The sequence below is a fragment of the Alosa alosa genome, chromosome 16, assembly GCF_017589495.1.
Source record: "Alosa alosa isolate M-15738 ecotype Scorff River chromosome 16, AALO_Geno_1.1, whole genome shotgun sequence".
Classification (NCBI taxonomy): Eukaryota; Metazoa; Chordata; class Actinopteri; order Clupeiformes; family Clupeidae; genus Alosa; species Alosa alosa.
In genome coordinates this window covers 15856746-15875599 of record NC_063204.1, presented here as the reverse complement: position 1 = coordinate 15875599, position 18854 = coordinate 15856746, and the positions used below count along the sequence as shown (strand labels likewise).

Here is an 18854-nt window from a genome sequence, read left to right as displayed (position 1 = left end):
GCGATCCGGGTTCCCGGAAGTGGCTCCTGATGAAATATCTTGCTCCGCCTTAACAATCTTTGGCTTAGCCTACAAAACCCAGTGACTCGTAGAATTAATTTTCTCAGGTAAGATTTGAAAATTAGTAGGAACGGCAGCTGTTCCTTATCTATGTAACACCTCTACTTTGCCGAAGATACGTCTAACCGTCTACTTCCAATTCTCATATTTGTCAATCGTATGGGCTAAATTAACCACATCTCATAGCAGTCATTGCTAGCTTGCCATAGCTAAGTCTGGAGTCTGCTTTAGTGTCAGCATCTACTTGCTAGCGGATAGAAGCTATGTGCTTTCACAATAATGTTAAGAGTTCGGCTACGGTAGTAGACTGTTAAAAGTTTACAGAAACAGCTTGTTTTGAAGCCTGTGTTAGTAGGCTACGTTGTCTGTCCACATAGGAGCAGCTTGTTCAAGTAGCATAGAAGTCCTGTCAGGCCTAGTCATCAGATGTTCGGCTACGAAATAAAGTGGGCAGTTCAGAGATTGGCAGTTTCCGTCATTAGAAAGGTGACATATGGTGCCATCGGCATTTTAGTAGTTAGGTAGCTTTGTCTTCGTTTTACCGTGTTCGTTGACTATTTTAGTTATATCACGTAATTTGTTCCAACCATTAAGCCAGCTGATTCTTATCAGCTGAACTCTTCAGCCAGGTAGATGAGCTACTTTGTGAAATCACCTGTTTTAGTTGCACAGGTAGAACCAGTGTATGACCTAGGACTTCTACCTTCTCCAGCCGAGTTTCACATCCTGGTCCTGGAAATGTGAACTTCTAATAGCTCACGATAGGCGGGCATATATTCTATCAACAGTTTCATATTCTCTGTTTTCACCTTGATATACACAAGTCCAAATGAATAAATCAAATGTATATTGAATGGATTTCGAGAAAATGACTTGATTTCCCTATGCAGACGCACAGATCAGCCACATTATGAGCATTGATATGTGAAGTGAAAAACACTGATTAGCCTATGTTGTTATTAAGGCTGCCACTGAATGGGATGTAGCCTAGGCAGTAAGAACATTGTGTCCTCAAAGTTTATGTGTTAGAAATAGGAAAAATGGGTAAGCATAAGGATTTGACTGACTTCGTCCAGGGCCAAATTGTGATAGATGACTGGGTCAGCCCATCTCCAAAACTTCAGCTTTTGTGGGGCGTTCCCAGTCTGTAGTGGTCAGAACTTATCAAAAGTGGTCCAAAGAAGGAAAAGTGGTGAACTAACAGTGGGGTCATGGGTGACCAAGGCTCATTGATGCACATGTGGACTGGTCCGTATGGTCTGATCCACCCTGCCTGCAATTCACCGCCACACAATATTTGGTAGGTGTGACAGGCAAGAGCTGTAATTGGTAGAACTAGGCAACCTGTCCATTGCTGACATGCTGCCGTTCATCGGGATGTCTGTGTTGTATCTCTCAGTCTGTCGTTGGTCATGTCAGAGAAAAGCAGATCTCATCGGGACAGCCAAGCACCGGCAGGATTTGAGTGACACAACACGGATGATTGGCAGCATGTCAGTAATGGACAGGTAGTTCTTGCAGCTCTGCCTTGAAGGAAATGGTACTGTATACTCCTCCGTCACATTTGTGCGCGTTGAAGACGTGCGTCATTTCTGACGCGTACACGAAGCATACTCCAATATCTGTTGTCCTGAATGCGTGCTAGATGATTAAAGTTAGCGCCTGCGCACTACAAATTAACTGTGATACTCTGCCCCACCAACTGGGGGGCAGTACGTCGAGCCTGAAAGTAGGACACTCCCACCAGACCTTAGTTGCAGCAGGTCACTCGGAAGTTCACATCTCCAGGACTGGCTGGAAGTCAACGAATACGGTAAATCGAAGACTAGTGGTGACCAAGGAAAATATTGTTGGATAGCCTAACACGGGTTCTGATTGCTAGTGTAGGTAGGCTTTATGACTTTGAAATATAGCTCTATGTTCAAAATTCAAAAAAGCTTTATTGGCATGACAATTCATAAAGAAAGTGTTGCCAAAGCAAACAATATCTAGAACTCATCAGAAATAAAATTACATAAAGTCATAAAAATGATTAGGTTTCCTTACTGCTTCCTGAGCAATAAAACAGTGAGCCTGATTCATGTGTCCCAAACATGAAGCCTGTTAAATATGTTTTATTTTTATAGGGTATAGCATAGACTAAAATCATCATGGATGATCCATGGATGGAGTGTATGGACCACTGCATTGCTGTGACTAAAGAGGCGGGGAAGGTAAGTTGACAGACTATGTAGCCTATTGCCTATAAAATACACTAAATTATAGCCAATAGGCCAAGGCCATTGGCTGTAACAAATTGTCATTAACAATTAACAATTTGCCCAAAATAGTAGCTAGTAGATCATTGTAAGGGGCCCCTAAAGAGACATGTGCAAAGTTTCTGGTGAGCATGAGAAACTATCTGGTGTGCACTAGAAATGTTTTACCCATGTCCTCTTATGTGCTTTGAGTTCCTGGTGAACAGGAGAAATTATATGGCGTGCATGCCAAACTTGAAGAAAAAAACTATTTTTTGCACATGTCCCTTTAGGGTCTCCGTACTATTGAAATCCTATTTCTTAAAAATCCTTCTAAGCCAAACTATTAAGCTGCACATTCGTCCATCTTACTTGATACAATATTGGTGAAGGAATGTTAAAATCACATGCAACCAATCACACCTCAAACACGGCACAACATAGAGACAAGGGTTACACTCTACTTGAAGGTATCTACATAAAAGTGACATGAAACTGTCATGAACGTGTCATACATATTATAAACAAGTCATAAATGTTTATGACATAACGCTTCTGTCACTCTTCTGTCAAGTGTCATTCGGTTTTTGAAATGACAAGTTAGGGTTAGTGGTCGGGTTATGACAGTGTCATGTCACTCTAATGTAGATACCTTCAAGTAAAGTGTTACTGACAGAATTAGCAAAAGGTTGTCTGCTGCACCATGCTGTATAGCTGAAAGGCATTGACAAAATCTGTACAGATACTTAAAAAGGATGCCTGAACCTTACCCACACCTTTTGTCATGCAGAAAAAAGAAAATTAAGACAGACAGACAATACAATAATGCTTGGATCGGTTCATGCATAGATTCCTGGCATTTATGCGTCAAAATACCAATGTTTTTTTGTGGTGGGGACAATAACAAAAGTAGCTTTTGTATGCTTACTTAATATCATGATAGTGTGCTGTGTTTCATAGGAAATAGTGTGCCTCTGTTTTTAACTGTTCTACTGTTGCATAGGTGATCCGTGAGGCGTTGCTAAAGGACATCTCCGTCATGCAGAAGAGTTCTCCTGTCGATCTTGTCACAGAGACAGACCAGAAGGTGGAAACCCTGATAATATCTTCTATTAAAAAGAAGTACCCGAACCACAGGTACCATGTTGAGACTGCTTAATTGATGGATTATGTTGATGGTGCTTACTTAAATTTTAGGAATCCTCCAGAAATTAATTATTCATTTATGATCAATATTATCTTTAGAGAATAAGACCAACTTGGTCTAAAATAACTACAGTGCACATGAACTAAAAATAGAAATGGACTTGCAAAAAACACTGGGCACACTTAAATGTGTATTAAATATACATTTTACTTTGTACATGAACTCAGAAGAAGAGTGTCCTCTTCCAATACAGAGGGTAATTCTTATACAGGGTGATTGCTTTGGGCATGACTTGCAGAAAAGATTAAGGAACCTCATTACAGAAAAACTCAAGCTGATGATACATGGGGCAACTTTTGAGCACAGTGGACAGTGTTCCTCATTATTGTGATTCTGGCATGGTCCCATTGATTTTGGGAAACCATTTCTTTCTGAAGAAATTATCAGCAGACAAATCATTATATCATCCAATCAGAATAAATGGAACTGGTTATGTGGTTGCACAGCAACATTGCTCAACAAGTTGCCCCATATACCATCATCTTTAAAGATCCTCAAACTGTGTTGTCTGACCAATAGTCTGTGGAGGATACACATTGTCCACATTGTGCAACATCCTTCTCTTCATAACCAACTCAAAGAGCTCCCAAGAAGTCCCTTGTACAGAGCCAGGCTTCTTGCCTTAATAGAGAAGAGGCTTGAAGAAGTTGAGATGACTGGAGTCTCTGATAATTTTCTTGTCTCTGAGCTGACATCTCCTGGTGTAAATGTCCTGAAGACAGGGTAGTGTACTCCTAGTTGTGTTCACTGCTGACTTCACCACACTCTGCAGGGCTTTACGGTCTTGCTGTGTACTGTTCCCATACCAGGCCGTTAGATGGTGAAATCGAATCATATAACGGTCATGTGAAAAACACACTATTCTATACCATAAGGTACCAATCATGATCAGATCAATGTTTAATCAGGATGGTGAGTGAAACTATCATTTCCTTTCAGAAACATTTGTGGGTGATTCCAAAATTTGTAACACTACTGTATAAAAAGATCATAATTTGACAATATTCTCTCCTCTCATTTAAATAGCCTTACTCTCTCTATTATCTGCATTTGGTCTACTACAGCTTCATAGGGGAGGAGTCTGTTGCTGCAGGGGCTCCCAGTATTCTAACAGACAATCCTACTTGGATCATTGACCCCATCGATGGAACAACCAACTTTGTTCACAGGTGGGGAGGGGATGGGGTTTTTAGAATTTCACTCATTTTAGCCAGGACAACCTTGCAGAATTCCTCTATAGAGCTCGGATTCCATATAGGTGGTATTTCGAAGGACACACACTATGCTCGCTACTTTAGGGCCCTTAAGGTAGGCTATATCTAGCGCATTTCTAGCTAAAGTTAAATACTTTTCACATAGAAATTGTAAACGGATTTCCCCTTCAGCATCTGAGCAATTTGTCTACATATCAAACAGAATTGTTACTGTGGTCAAGGATTATTTTAAGAATCTGTTTTTAGAAGCATGCTTAGTGACATTACAGAATCATTGGTTTGCTTTAAAAAATAAAATAAAAAACTTGAGCTGGATATAGTATATGGCTAAGTGATGAAGCCAAAATCACAGCTGTGGAACTAATGAATTGAGATTTTATTTATATGTATGGGAACTATCATCTATGTAACCTCCATTGTGAGAAAGCAAATCCTAGGCTCAAACTCACCACTACAGATACAGGGGGGTCGGTGTGTTGTGTTACAGGGGGGCTGGAACCCATGCTTCGTCTCTTGCATATTCACTGTTCCACTGGCATACCCGTAATTAAAGTTCTGTATGCACGTATGTCAGTCTTTTTGCTGAGCATGTTCATTCTCAATAACTTAAAGGTTGTATCAGCGATAGCGGGGATACGTCACTTCTGTTGATGTTCAAACAAAACAGAGAGCTAGCTTGCTACTCCCTCCCCCTCCCTCCTGTGCAATTAAAACTCTCCTAAACGCGCATCTCGTCGGTTATTGGTTGAAACACTTTATTTTGCCTTTGAGTGGGTTGCCAACCCTTGTTGGTAGCAATTGTTTATGTGTACAGATCTTGGAGCCTAGGCTGCCTACAGAGACACATTTTTTTGACGGCCTGCTTATGGGACAGACAGCTAGCAGATCGTTGCGAAAGATTAAATGAATGTGATCATTTATGTTTGAGCCTTTTTTGGGCCTGAAATCGCTGATACAACCTTTAACTAACCTTGACTGTAGCTTCTCAACAGACTGAAATCACACATGGTTGATGTTTAGCATATATTATGCCCGCATTGTCAACACTTGATCTGTTCTGAAATTGATAGTTTCCTTGTACCTTGGTGTCTTTTACTGTAAAGAGAAGTTGACCTTGAGGTACAATCCATCAAACAGTCACTGCACTGCATCTTACACAGCAGCAGCAGAAACATGTTAAATGCCTTTATTCCTCTTTTTGTTTTTTTCCCCATTCTGCCAAGGTTTCCTTTTGTCTCTGTATCAGTTGGTTTCACAGTGAACAAAGAGGTATGCTTCTTTTGTTACTACCTATTGATATCTAAAGTTTACAGTGTACATGGCTAGATAGATGGAGTGATGGATAATTCCTAATACAGCATGAATCAGGTGATTTATGTAAGTTCTGATACTTACAGAATAACTGTTAAAAAAAAACATTTTAATAATCCTAAAAGTTTTAATGTAAACATTTAATTAGGTCACAATGTTTTCAATCTGAATAGTTTTTTTTTTTTAAACCTATATGTCAGATAGAATTTGGAGTGGTCTACAGCTGTGTTGAGGAGAAGATGTACACAGCTCGCAAAGGAAAAGGAGCATTCTGCAACGGAGTCCCCATCAAAGTGTCTGGCCAAGAAGGTCAGTCACTCTACACAGGTTGATTTCAGCTATGGTCAGGGGTCCTCTGTGATGACTGTCTTACTGCTTAAGACCATCTGAGGTTTAGTCTAGGGGCTGTAGTTTTGCTTTCACACTATTGCTCAGTTATACTGTAAGTTTAGCATATGCTGGATACTGATGCAACATTTAACAAGAGGGACATATTTGTCCAGAAGCAAATATTTGCATAGTGCAGTCAGCTTTTGTACATTTGTCCAAACTGTAAGGTTGTGACAAATAGGGAAGACTTACTGAATAGCTGTAAATTTCAAGACTAATTAATTTGATTATTGGTGAGACACAGGGATTGTTCAGTTCCATCAGGCCTTGAGCTCTGTTGGGCAGATGTGCGCCTTGAAACATGTCAATTGGTTTTTAATGATGCCATGTATCCTCTCCTCTATACTCAGATATCACAAAGTCCCTGGTGCTAACAGAAATGGGCTTTAAACCAGATGCACAGAACTTTAGAGCAATGATGACCAACATGGAGTCTATCCTCACAATCCCTGTGCATGGGTGAGTGCTAACATTAAGTGCATTTGGTCTGAACATGACATCCCTTACAATACCATACATCATTTGAAAGAAGAATGTGTTTCAAAGTGAACTCAACAAAATGAGTCTGTCAGTATAAGGAGTCAAGACTTCAGATCATGTCAACCACAGAATCATATACTATTCTACTACTACTATTTTACATTTCTTATGAGCTTGTATGAGCTAACATTACTGATTGTAAATCATCACGGTAGGATTCGGGCCCCAGGCAGTGCTGCTGTGAATATGTGCTTGGTGGCGTGTGGAGCAGCTGATGCGTACTATCACATTGGCATCCACTGCTGGGACATGGCAGGGGGTGCAGCTATTATCAGGGAGGCAGGGGGAGTAATCATGGATATCACAGGTGAGTGATATGGAGACAGCTAGTAAAAATGTGTGTGTTTTCAGAATGGGCATTGTATTGTGGAATGCAGTCAAGTTTGGAAGTATATACATAATAAATGAATAAATGAATACATTAATGAATATACACTCAACAAAAATATTTTTTTTTTTTTATTTTCATATTTATTTATATTCCTATTTAGATTTATTCCAGTGTTTCCCATACATTGACTTATTTGTGGCGGCCCACCACAATATCAACATTGACCACCACACAATGATTTTCCAGGTTGTACTAAATTGTGCTTAAATCTGATTAGCATCATAACCACGCTGCGCTAATTTGTTAAAAACTGTTGCATTCCAGTTAATTCTGCTAACTTACCACCACAAATAGAATTCAACTATATGGGAAACACTGTATTCTATGCACACAAAAGCCTTATTTCTCTCAGATTTTATTTACTTTTATTTGAAAGTCTATTAGTGAGCACTTCACCTTCGATAAAATAATCCATCCACCAGGCAGGTGAGGCATATCAATGTCCATTAAACATCATGATATGGTGTTTAATAGTCACATTAAAAGGACACTATAAACTATATGCTGTTCTCTCATGCAACACAATGCCACAGTTTTGAGGGAGTAGGCAATTAGCAAGCTAACAGCAGGAATGTCTTAGAGAGCTGTTGTCCATGAAATGAGTGTGCATTTCACTACCATAGGCTGCCTCTAACATTGCTTCTGAACAATGTAACTGTAACCACGCCAGACCAGGACCCTCACATTGTTTTTATCTGAGAGATTATAGTATCTGAGATCAGCCAATCAGACAGCTGATGAAAGTCGGTTTGCTCAAGGGCAGAATTTCTGCACAAGTGGTCAGAAACCATCTCGGGGAAGGCCATCTGAGTGCTTGTTGGCCTGACTGCAGTACGTCGTCGTAACTGACTTGATTGGACAAATGTTCACCTTCGATGGCATGTTGCACTTTGGAAAAGTGTTCTCTTCACAGATGTATCCCGGTTTACACAGTATCGGGCAGATGACAGACAATATTGTCCAGGGAGCGAGGGGTTTCCAAATGTCAGTGTTGTATGACCAAAGACAGTAAAACAAATGGACAGAGTCGCCCCATAGACTTCAGTAGAGGCAAGTGAAGTCAATTTGAACCCCTTTTCCTGTTGGTCGACTTTGTTTCTGCGCATCCTCAGTCCAGGCGAGTGAGAAACATGTGACGAAACACAGTAAGTCGTCTGGTAGCCGTGCTATGAAAATTGATAATGTGCTCAGAGTTCGAATGCAGCTCTTGGTGATGATTTGTTCTGACATAGTTGCCAACCCAACAAAACTTAATTGTTTTTAACCCCTCAATGCTTTCCTTAATATCTTACCTGCAGTCTTCCCTCAGGCTGCCTTCGAGTTTCTTATCCATAGAATACGGTTACTTCTGTCCTGTGCGACGCAAAGTCACATGCCCATTACATAATTTTAGCATTGTTTTCGGAAGAAAGTTTATTACTCAGCGTTAAAGTGAGTTATGAGGTTATGAAGCCAATCACACAATGTTGTATGTCTCCGTAAATAGAAAAGGTTAATATAAAGGCTTAAAACGCTTCAGATGTAGGCCTAACGTTATTTGATGTCAAAGTGACGCCAAAATGAATGGGGGTCAATGGAATGCTAACTACAAGTAGTCGACTTCTAGCCTCAAAGCCGTCCATAGAGCGTATGCTCGCCGAACGTTTGCCTACCCCCTTGTGTACGGTAGGGTTCTAATTGACCTTTTGCAGGACTCACGTTTTGTGTCTAATCCTGCATAACCAACGGCCTCTATGCAGGGAAACTATGTCATTATTATCGGCAACATGCCAAAATGGTGTGCTTATGTAATTCGAACACTTGATATTCATAGAGATTGGAGGCAGGTGTGTGTTTTTCCCTTTTCCCAGGGTGAATTCGGGTAATCTGGGACAATTTTTGCAAATTTTACTTCTGCGCCTAATTACAATATAGCTTATATCTAATGAAAAAGATCATCATCCTATACCTTTCTGTAATCCCCAAGATGTTTTCTACACAAATCAGAAGACAAAAAATATATTTCATACCCAGAGGAGACATTACACACCTTTTAGTGTTCCTTGCAACAACAAAACAAAAAAAGAATTTGATAATTTGGGACCGGTCGTTTGCTAATCTGGGACATTCAAATCCAATGGAATATTAGTTGATGCTAATTTATAATGGGAAACGCTAGCTAGCCTAGCACTAACTAGACTTTTAGTGTATATAGACAGTAACAGACTGTTAGACAATGTCTGATAGCTGCAATCCATAAATGATGTTTTAGTTTATACTACTGCAATTTCATGAAGTCCCTAATGCATATTTCCCCAAATTAAACAGTTTAATTGACTGTCCCAGATTACCCAAAACATGCTGTCCTACATTATCAAACACATGATAAAGTGGGACAGCCAAAAAAATGTCTTAAAACAATAAATTAAAACAGATTTTCAACACATTGGTGCATATAGGCGAGGATCACATTAGGCAGCGGCAAGCGTCAGCGGCAAGCGTAGCGCAACGCTCAGACCATAATAATAATCCAAGACGTTCTGTCTTGTTTCTAAGTTACACTAGCGGTCAACATTGTTACGTTCCTAGCTGGCAAAATGGATGCTAGCAATAGAAATTTGCTCTTGATTGCTTTAGGAATGGAAGGAGAGGAAAGAGAGAAAGAAAGAAAAAAGCATTCAGTTTGGGTTCATGACACGCTGCTATTACGAAAGTCAGATGGGGAATACCATAAACTAGTGTCGCAGCTCCGCCTAGCTGACGACCGTTTTCGCATGTACAGTGATGGCCAAAAGTATTGGCACCCATGCTAAAGTTGACTGAAAAGAGGAATATAAAATCATCTTTTGGAAATTGATCTTAATGCCTTAAGTGAAAAATGAGGAAATATCTTAGTGAATGAATAATGTATCATAAATAAATAAATGTTCTTCCTTAAAATACAGGGGTCATAAGTATTCCCACCCCTATGTTAAATTCCCATAGAGACAGGCAGATTTTTATTTTTAAAGGCCAGTTATTTCATGGATCCAGAATACTGTGCATCCTGATAAAGTTACCTTGGCCTTTGGAATTAAAATAGCCCCACATCATCACATACCCTTCACCATACCTAGAGATTGGCATGGGTGTTATTTCAGTTAGCCTATTAGCTGGTTTGATGCTCATTGAGGCATTTTGTTTTAGAAAAGAGAACCAATTACAACCCACAATACGTTTGTTGATTGGTAGCCTATCAGAACAAGACAAAGCAGCTGCCCTGTTCACAATCAATCAGCTTCAGCGACTAGGCCCTAAGGCAAAATGGATGCAAAGAAACAGTTACAGGCGAAAGTGTCAGCAATAACCCTGGCGGAACACAAAAAATAGTTTTGTTTACCCATAGCAACAACTTCGCTATGCTTCGCTGGTTTAACGTGATGAGAACGGTGCAAACTTAACTGATGGGATGAGATATACTATTCTGACTATGAAATGATTTAAGCATAGCCTACACAAAGTCCTGTAAAATATGTAATTTTAATGTAGCCCAAAATGATCGGCTATTAAAGAAAAGTTAGACAAGGCTTTCTGCCCTACCAAAATGTATGGTCACCGCACGCTACTGCGTAGCCTAACAGTCGGATAACTTTAGACATCAACATATGGAGCGGGACGGGATTCGGGAGTCTTTCTCTCGGGATTTTGCGGGACAGAATTTTTTTGGGGGGGCTGTCACGTGATCGAGATATGACTGGAGTATTTGTGCGGGCTCGGGATGGGACGGGAGTGAAAATTGATTCCCGTGTCACCCTCTACTTCACAACTTCCTTTGATGGCACTCAGATAGAAAGGATGTAGATGCCTCCAAGTTCGTATCTGCAAACTTACCACCAGCTATCATGGCTAGACATCTCAAGACTCAGCAGCAACAATGCCACAAAGATTGCAATTGAAACTAGAGAGAAGCAGGTGCTGTCCTGGGTCTCACTGGATGTGTGACCAACCCTCGAGGACTCAAGTGGGCCATCCTCTGACTGTAGGTTTTGTAACTCACACTCGAACATTTCATATCTCTGGGGTCAAGTTGGGGTAAAAAAAAAGCATTTGGTGGTTATTAATAATAAGTAATATCTAGCACAAAAACCACACAAGGACAAATAAAGAAACTAATGTAGCATCAAAAGCAATCAAACCTCTCTTTCTGGTGTGATGATAGGAAGTAGAAGGCTTTCTACTGTATTTGGTTGGCTCTTCAACATATTGGATGTGGTTTGCCTGTCCTGCAGATAAGGCATGACTGGAAACTCCCAGAAATGACCGGATACTCATGAACTGCCATTTGGTGTTGTAACTGGCACCTGACCCACTCTTTTTTAATTCCTTCTCCGCATTTTTCTCTTTCTTATACCGATCCCTGAGAGATTTCCATTTAGTCTTACACTCCTTTTCTATCATGAACATACATATCAGAATAACACGTTAACATTACCAACGTAGATACTAGGGCTGTCACTTTTGTGAAAAAATCCTGTTCGATTTTTGAGACATAAGTGTGAATTAAATCGATTGTAAAATCGATTTTTTATGTCTAAATACGTTTCCATTTTCAACGGCAAATATAGGCCAATTCACAAACAACTAACAGGCATTAGGACGAACATAAAGAGGGCGCTTGTAGACGCAAGCCAGCAATATTTCTGATCATTTATTGGCGTGAAGTTTCGTGGCTGCAGGCTCCTGTGTCTGTGTTTACGATTAGAAATGTTAAACAAATTTCGCCTATGTAGAACTCGATTGCACAGTTTGCATAGCCTACCGCTTTGTTCTTCTCCATAGTTTGATATACCAAAAATCCGAAGTAGGCCTACTTCCACATCGAACTCAAGTTATTAGGGCCTATCACTCGTCTCTCTAATGTCGCACATGTTGATCGCGTTGTCCTCCATTTTTTGGCAAAACACGAGCAGCACAGCAGCTGATTGAAACAGCTGTTTCCGGTGCGTAAAATTGATGGGAATTTTCTTTTTAGCTTTCGCAATGCTTACTGCACTTCAAAATTCTTTTATATTCTTATATTCTTGTTTGTGAATTTTGTTACATCTATCCTTTTTATTTGTTTAATTCGTTTAAAATGAATTAAAAATTTAAAAGGTTAAAATCGATTCCCTATTTTAGTTTTCGAAACTTGTGTTGTTTAGTCCAATCGATTGTGCAATCGATTTCCGAACGTAAAGTGACAGCCCTAGTAGATACATATTGTAACAGTTGCTATGCACATCAGCTGACTTTTGTTTAGTTTGTTATTTAGCTAGGCTAACGAGCTTAGCAAGTAAGCTTAGCAAGTAGGCTACATTGGTTAAATCAACAGAACAGACGTAAAATCACTTAACAGAAATTCCCACAACATGGCTCACAAACTCCCACGCACGGCCTTTTTTTATTATGTTGTGATGGTCCTTAGACGACATGTCATACAACACCGGGTGGTTCGAGACAGACAATCAGTTTCTCGGTGATGTCCATAGTTGAATAAACGGTCTCGTTGATGTTTCAAACGTCCCGCCCCTAGATGAATCTGATTGGTCAAAATACCTGAACATTGATGAGCCGAGCGTTGTGCTTGAAAGTTGAACCAAGTTCAACGCTTAGCTTGCTCAACGCTAGCGTTACACCACCGTTGCCAGCGTTCCGCTGCCGAACCATAGAGAACAATAGGAAACTTGCCGCTTTTAGCTGCCTAATGTGATCCCTGCCATATTGTCTCTTGAACAGATCACCCACATAAATCAATAACAATAAGGCGGGGGTCACATTAGCCAGCGGCAAGCGGCAGGTTTCCTATTGTTCTCTATGGTTCGGCAGCGGAACGGTGGCAAATCAGGCGTAACGCTAGCATTGAACAAGCGAGTGTTGAGTGTTGAACTTGGTTCATCTTTCAAAGCGCAACGCGAGCTTATTCAATTGACAAACCCTTTGTGTTGCTTAGGAACGAGATAAAACGTATTATGGTTTGAGTGTTGTGTTACTTTTGCCGCTGCCGCTTGCCGCTGGCTGATGTGATCCTCGCCTAGGAACCTTGTTTTATTTTATGACAGATTTACATCCTTAACATTAATCTAGTCAAAATTGTAAGTCACTGGACTTGTCATATCATTCCAGGGGGCGAGGCTCTGAAAGACACTTGCCCTGCATATTTCTGTGACCTCACTACCATGAAGTCATGCAATTTCAGTCACATGACATCTATGGTAAACTTATAGTAAGAGTTTTGATGACTACATTTAGTTAGAACAGGAATTAAACATGCTGAAGCTTAAGTGTCACACATTACCCGATGTCCCAGATTACCCAAATTCACCCTAACAGTATAGCAGAGAGGTGTCCCCAATATGGGCACTATAAAGCCACCATCAGACATGATGCGGTTTTTGCAGTTGTCTTTTTAATGTTGTTTCGTATTGGCAGTAAGTTTGCGTGCTGCTGATGCGCCCTGAATGCCTCATGTGTTCATGCAGAGGCGCCCTGAGCGTCTCGAATTGAAAGTTTAAAAAACATTCAACTCAAAGCCGAAAAAGTGCCCAATGTCATTCACGTTTTTAAAAAAACAGTGCACCTCACGTTTTTTACAAACGCCAACGCATGTCTCAGCACAATCCCTTCTGCCTTGCACGGGATGATATTAAAGATGTGTCAGTCCAATCTCATCCAGCCTACAGTATCTTCTCTGGAAAATTGAACATGGTCTGTTTTCCAGCTGGTAACTTTTACTGTCTATGACCCCGTTTACACGAGCATGTGTATTTTTATAAACGAAGACATTTCCCTACGTTTAAGCCTTTCATTTAGACGCAAACGGAGAATTCGCCCCGTAAAACGGTTATCCAAAAAAACTGTTTTGGGCAGCCAACGTCACAGTATGCGACAGAAGTACACCAAATGTGCGACCAATGTTTACATTTACATGTTCTCACGTGCGACTTCACATGTTGGGGCTGAGGTGATCATGGATGCGCTCAGAATAGCCATCACGTTTATGTTGGTGCAGACCCTTTTTGTCTGTTTGCATTTGCAACTTGCTTTACCGCTGCTATCCGAAGAAGAGAGTACACTTCCGTTTCCGGTGGCTCGGGCAACTTTTCAGGATTCTGATTGGTTAATGTGAGCTTGAGCTTATCGTTAGACTGCCACTGTGGTTTGGCGTGCTCATGACAGCATGTATGTACACGGGTTCGTGTAAACACATTTAAAAAAAAAAAACGGTCTCGTGTAAATGCAGTTTTATTTGCAAACGTAGATGGCCAGATATTCGTTTAGGAAAATACCCTGCTTCGTGTAAACGTAGTCTATGGCTACTTCTGGGTAACCTGACTCTCGCCAGATGAATTTCGTTCCGCCTAGCTCCACTCATCCATCTGGGATCGATCCATTGGAGTGGTGCTTCAGAAGGCTGGGCCTTCTTGCATAAGATTGGATAAGCCACTTGTCCGTCATCTATTGACGTGCTACTTCAACCACTCACATCGTAGCTAACCCGTGACGCTGAGAACAGTCTTACAGTCGCTTCTACGCTACGTCACCTCTATGAAACTCCCACCCTGCGTCCTGATTGGCTCTACCATACAATCTTGTGCTGAAATCACTCTCAACGGAACCGATCCCAGATGGATGTGAGTGGAGCTAGGCGGATCATCTGGCAAGAGTCAGGTTAACTTCGTGGTAGTTCTGCAATGTTTGTCAGGCGTAGCAACAATAACTAAGGGGGTAATGAGGGTGAACCAATATTGTGCAGTGCACAATCAATAACCTCATCAACTCAAGTGTGCACTGCATGAAGCAACACATTTGAGAACAAAATTGGAATGAAATAAGCTTTTTGTTTGCATAGAAGAAATCTTACATCTTTTACTTAAAAAAGGAGAAATGGGAGCAAAAACAAACATGTTCAAGTGTTTGTATTACTTGTTTAGCATGGAATGTCCTAAATGTTGGACTTCTGCACAGTAATCACTTCTGATCTTTCAGGAGGACCGTTTGACCTGATGTCACGGAGGTTAATCACAGCCAGCAGTAAGGCCATAGCAGAGCACATCGCTCAGAAAATACAGCCATTCCCATGTGGAAGAGATGACACCGAAAACTAGTCCATCCACCTCTAACCCCCCCAACCACACACACACACACACACATTACACACACAGTTGGTCTAATTTGAATGATGGGCAAAGTTCAAAGTCTGTTTAACCAGCTAATTTAAGAACTAGGCTAAATTAAAATGGACTAGGACCATAACAGCAAATATTGCACTCAATCAGCTGAATGCCCCCACATGCCACGCCATAGTTATAGCTAATGCTTGAGAGCTTGGCTTGTTGATAGACTTTGCCCACTGTTTAAATTAGGGCCCAGTATGTTGAAGTGCAAATAAGTATGAATTTTCCTTGATAAAGCCATGTTTTTGCTAGCCTTAACTGCATTTCCATTGCCTGAAGTGAACTAGCAGATAATATGACTAAGGCTGTTTTTGTCTGTATTCCAAACACAGTTGTAGGACTGTCTTGTTTCTGAGTATATTGACCTCAAGATATGTTAGAACAAGTGGGAGACCTAATCCAAGTGAATTTAGCGCAGTTTAGTTAAATTCTATTTTACATGTTCTTATGTGCAGGCTAAGATATTCTTAGATTTTTACCTTCAGATGTTCCGACTGCTAACGTTTTGCAGTCTTTATCAAAAATGCCACGTGAGCGGGAATTTCCTGTAGATCATCTGTTTTTTTATTTATTGTACTGTATCAAAAATCACACTCCGAGTTTATACCTCATGATTCTAGTTTGTATAAATGTGATTATGATGCACTTTGTTTTGCACTCTTACAGTATCATGATGAAGTAAGCCTTGTTTTAACTTAGTAATGTTTAATGTTGGTATCTCCCATAGGGATGTTTTCATTACTGCTTACCATGTCCTATGTGACACACTGTGAACAGGCTGTGTCATGTTGCCAAAGTTATAATAAAGCCCCTTAAAGTTGTCCAGCTTTATTTCATTGTTTGTGTGTGAAACTTGCAAGGATGTTTCTTTTCTTGCTGCTAACCCAATAACCTCAACCACAAATAAGGGTTAAAGCTATTTTTTGTGATTTTTCCATGCTGTTATGGGAATGGATTTCCCCCTCTTAGTCAAGCTTATAATGGGAATTCTGGTAATGTTTCATCGATTGAACAATCTTGAACAGAAAGACAAAACAAATCATGTCAGAAAATGTGCATTGTGAAGCCGGTGTGGTTGCATGTGCAGTATGCTCTTAAGTGCACAATACCTTGAGAGGGAATCGAGAAGTCTGTTACAGCATGCTGAGGGCTGGGTTTTGTAAGGTATGATAACACACTATGTTGTGCCTGAACCTGTCCACACTCTCCTGCTGTCTTTTGAAATGGCTGCTAAGGTATGAACTATGAGAATGTCATGAAGGACTGTCTTCTCTATTACTCTATGACCGAGTAATAGAGAAGACAGTCTATGTAATGCATAACCAAAGACATGCAATGATCACAACCAGTGAAAGTCTATCTTACTGAGCCATTTGAAATGCTTGTAAATGACACAAAACCTGTTAGGAAGTGGTTAGTCTTCTTAAGAAACTATTGGCAACATTTCCTCAAGCATACCATACAGTATGTATGTTACCCAAACATACTTCCCTTGTCACTAGCTGTGCACACAATGCTACGGTCAGAAGTGGAGGTGGAAAGTAACTAATTACATTTACTCACGTTACTGTATTGAGTAGTTTTTTTGTGTATTTTGTATTTTTTAAGTAGTTTTTAAAATTAATACTTTTATTTTTACTTGATTACGTTTTGAGTGAAGTATTGCACTTCGCTACATCACAAATCCCATCAGTTACTGAGTAAAAAAAAAAAAAGTTAAGACTAACGACTAGGCCTACCTGAAAGGAAAGGAAGGGGGGAAATTGCGCCTGGAACCACTACACTGATCAGCATGTAGCCTATAGGCCAGGGCATGAATCAAGCTGGCGCCAAGATGGAGATGGAAGTGGATCACGAGATACCTCAGATTACCTGTGTAACCTAGGAACTGTATTTTCCGATCTTTCAATGGGTTGTCTCAGTTCTATTGCGGAGACATTCAAGCCGTTTAACACCCTGGGATTTCGTGTCAATACGTGTGTGCTCACCTTTCTTTGGAAAGAAGTTTATTAGCAGCTGTTTCCCCTCAATTTGATCTCTCTCTTTTTCCTGTTTTTGCCTTTGTTTTTTGGTAATCCGACTTGGTTTTCTTGGAGAAAGACATTACCAGCAGCACAACAATTAGCTGTCCACTACTAGCGATGCTCAACTACGTAAACAAAATGAGATACCTTATGAATCGTTGTGCAGGTGGACCAAACCATTTTGCGCTTTAGCAAGGGAGAGTGAGAATGACCTTACATTACATTACATTACATTACATTTAGCAGACACTTCTTGACCAAAGTGACTTACATATGTCAGCTATATTACAAGGGATCACATTGTCCCCGGAGCAACTTGGGGTTAAGTGCCTTGCTCAAGGGCACAACGGTGGAAGCTGGGAATTGAACCGACAACTTTCAGGCTACTGCACGCTAGCCCAGCTCCTTAACCACTACACTACCACCACCTTAGACCTTGTCAAACTCATATTAGGTAGTGGGCCGGATTTGTTGGAATGAAACCTCGTGGGGGCTGTCATTGTCATGGTCATTATCATTTTTCTGCATGGGTATCAGAGTGTTGTTTGATTATCACTTATGAGCAAACAATTATGTACTGCTGTCACATACTGCTCTTTGTCTCTTGAAATGCCCTACTTCCATGTTACTTTTTCTGCTTATTCCTTGCTGAGGATGGTTTGTAGTGCTAGGTTTAATCAATTTGTCATACCATAGAAATATTGATTATAACACATTGTTGAAGAAAACTGGATGTGAATTTCTTTTTTTTTTTTCTGACTTTCCGCTCCTACCAAAACATCTGGGGGCCGTTAAACCTGCTGGCGGGCCTGATGTTTGACACCCTGCCTTAGACAGTCTTCACTATTTTTTTGTACAAAATTTAGTCAGTCAAACTTTACATTTTGTCTGACATTCATTTTGACATTTAATTTGGAAATTAAAATATTCAGGTAAAATAAGATATATTCCAGACTTTTCAAGGGCCCTCTCCTCCATTGAGGCCCTGTAATCAGTCCCACTTTTCCCACAGTCCGAGGCCCTTTGGATCTGCTGAACTCCTTTACAAATAAAGTAAACTGAACTGAAACTCAACATGGGCCTGCCTGCCTCAGATGCCTGTGAGCAGCTTTTCAGTTGTACTGATTACTGTTCACTGCAAAGTGAGCAAGGATGAGCACAACTAACTTTGAAAATCAACTGCTGCTCAAACTTAAAGGAGAACTCCCCATTTTTCACATACAGTCCTGTATATCTCCGTTTCAGCTGCCAGCAGCTACAGCGCCACACTCTGGGGCATGAACATGGGAGCTCACAAACATGCCCCCAG

At 40.5% G+C, this 18854-nt stretch overlaps 1 protein-coding gene across 3 annotated transcripts; it reads left to right on the top strand.

Annotated features, from left to right (window-relative positions):
* The first annotated feature begins 11 nt into the window (after positions 1-11).
* LOC125309620 (inositol monophosphatase 1-like) lies at positions 12-16342 on the top strand. 3 transcript variants are annotated; one of them, XM_048266664.1, is made up of 9 exons: positions 12-107; positions 2187-2273; positions 3301-3434; positions 4569-4673; positions 5965-5987; positions 6234-6338; positions 6770-6878; positions 7115-7266; positions 15334-16342. In XM_048266664.1, exons 2-9 carry the CDS (start codon positions 2211-2213, stop codon positions 15450-15452), a joined length of 810 nt encoding a protein of 269 aa, XP_048122621.1. In that variant the 5' UTR covers positions 12-107; positions 2187-2210; the 3' UTR covers positions 15453-16342. The 3 variants fall into 3 exon arrangements, with proteins under 3 accessions (XP_048122621.1, XP_048122619.1, XP_048122620.1); XM_048266662.1 differs by having other exon boundaries at positions 5942-5987; positions 6230-6338; XM_048266663.1 differs by lacking the exon at positions 12-107 and adding an exon at positions 141-1873 and having other exon boundaries at positions 5942-5987; positions 6230-6338.
* The last annotated feature ends 2512 nt before the right edge of the window (positions 16343-18854 follow it).

Excerpts from the sequence above, each read along its gene's own strand:
- LOC125309620 (XM_048266662.1), top strand. The coding sequence starts at position 2,211 with ATGGATGATCCATGGATGGAGTGTATGGACCACTGCATTGCTGTGACT. Across the intron at positions 6,879-7,114 it reads CTCACAATCCCTGTGCATGG|GATTCGGGCCCCAGGCAGTG; the intron begins GTGAGTGCTAAC and ends TCATCACGGTAG. Across the intron at positions 7,267-15,333 it reads AGTAATCATGGATATCACAG|GAGGACCGTTTGACCTGATG; the intron begins GTGAGTGATATG and ends CTGATCTTTCAG.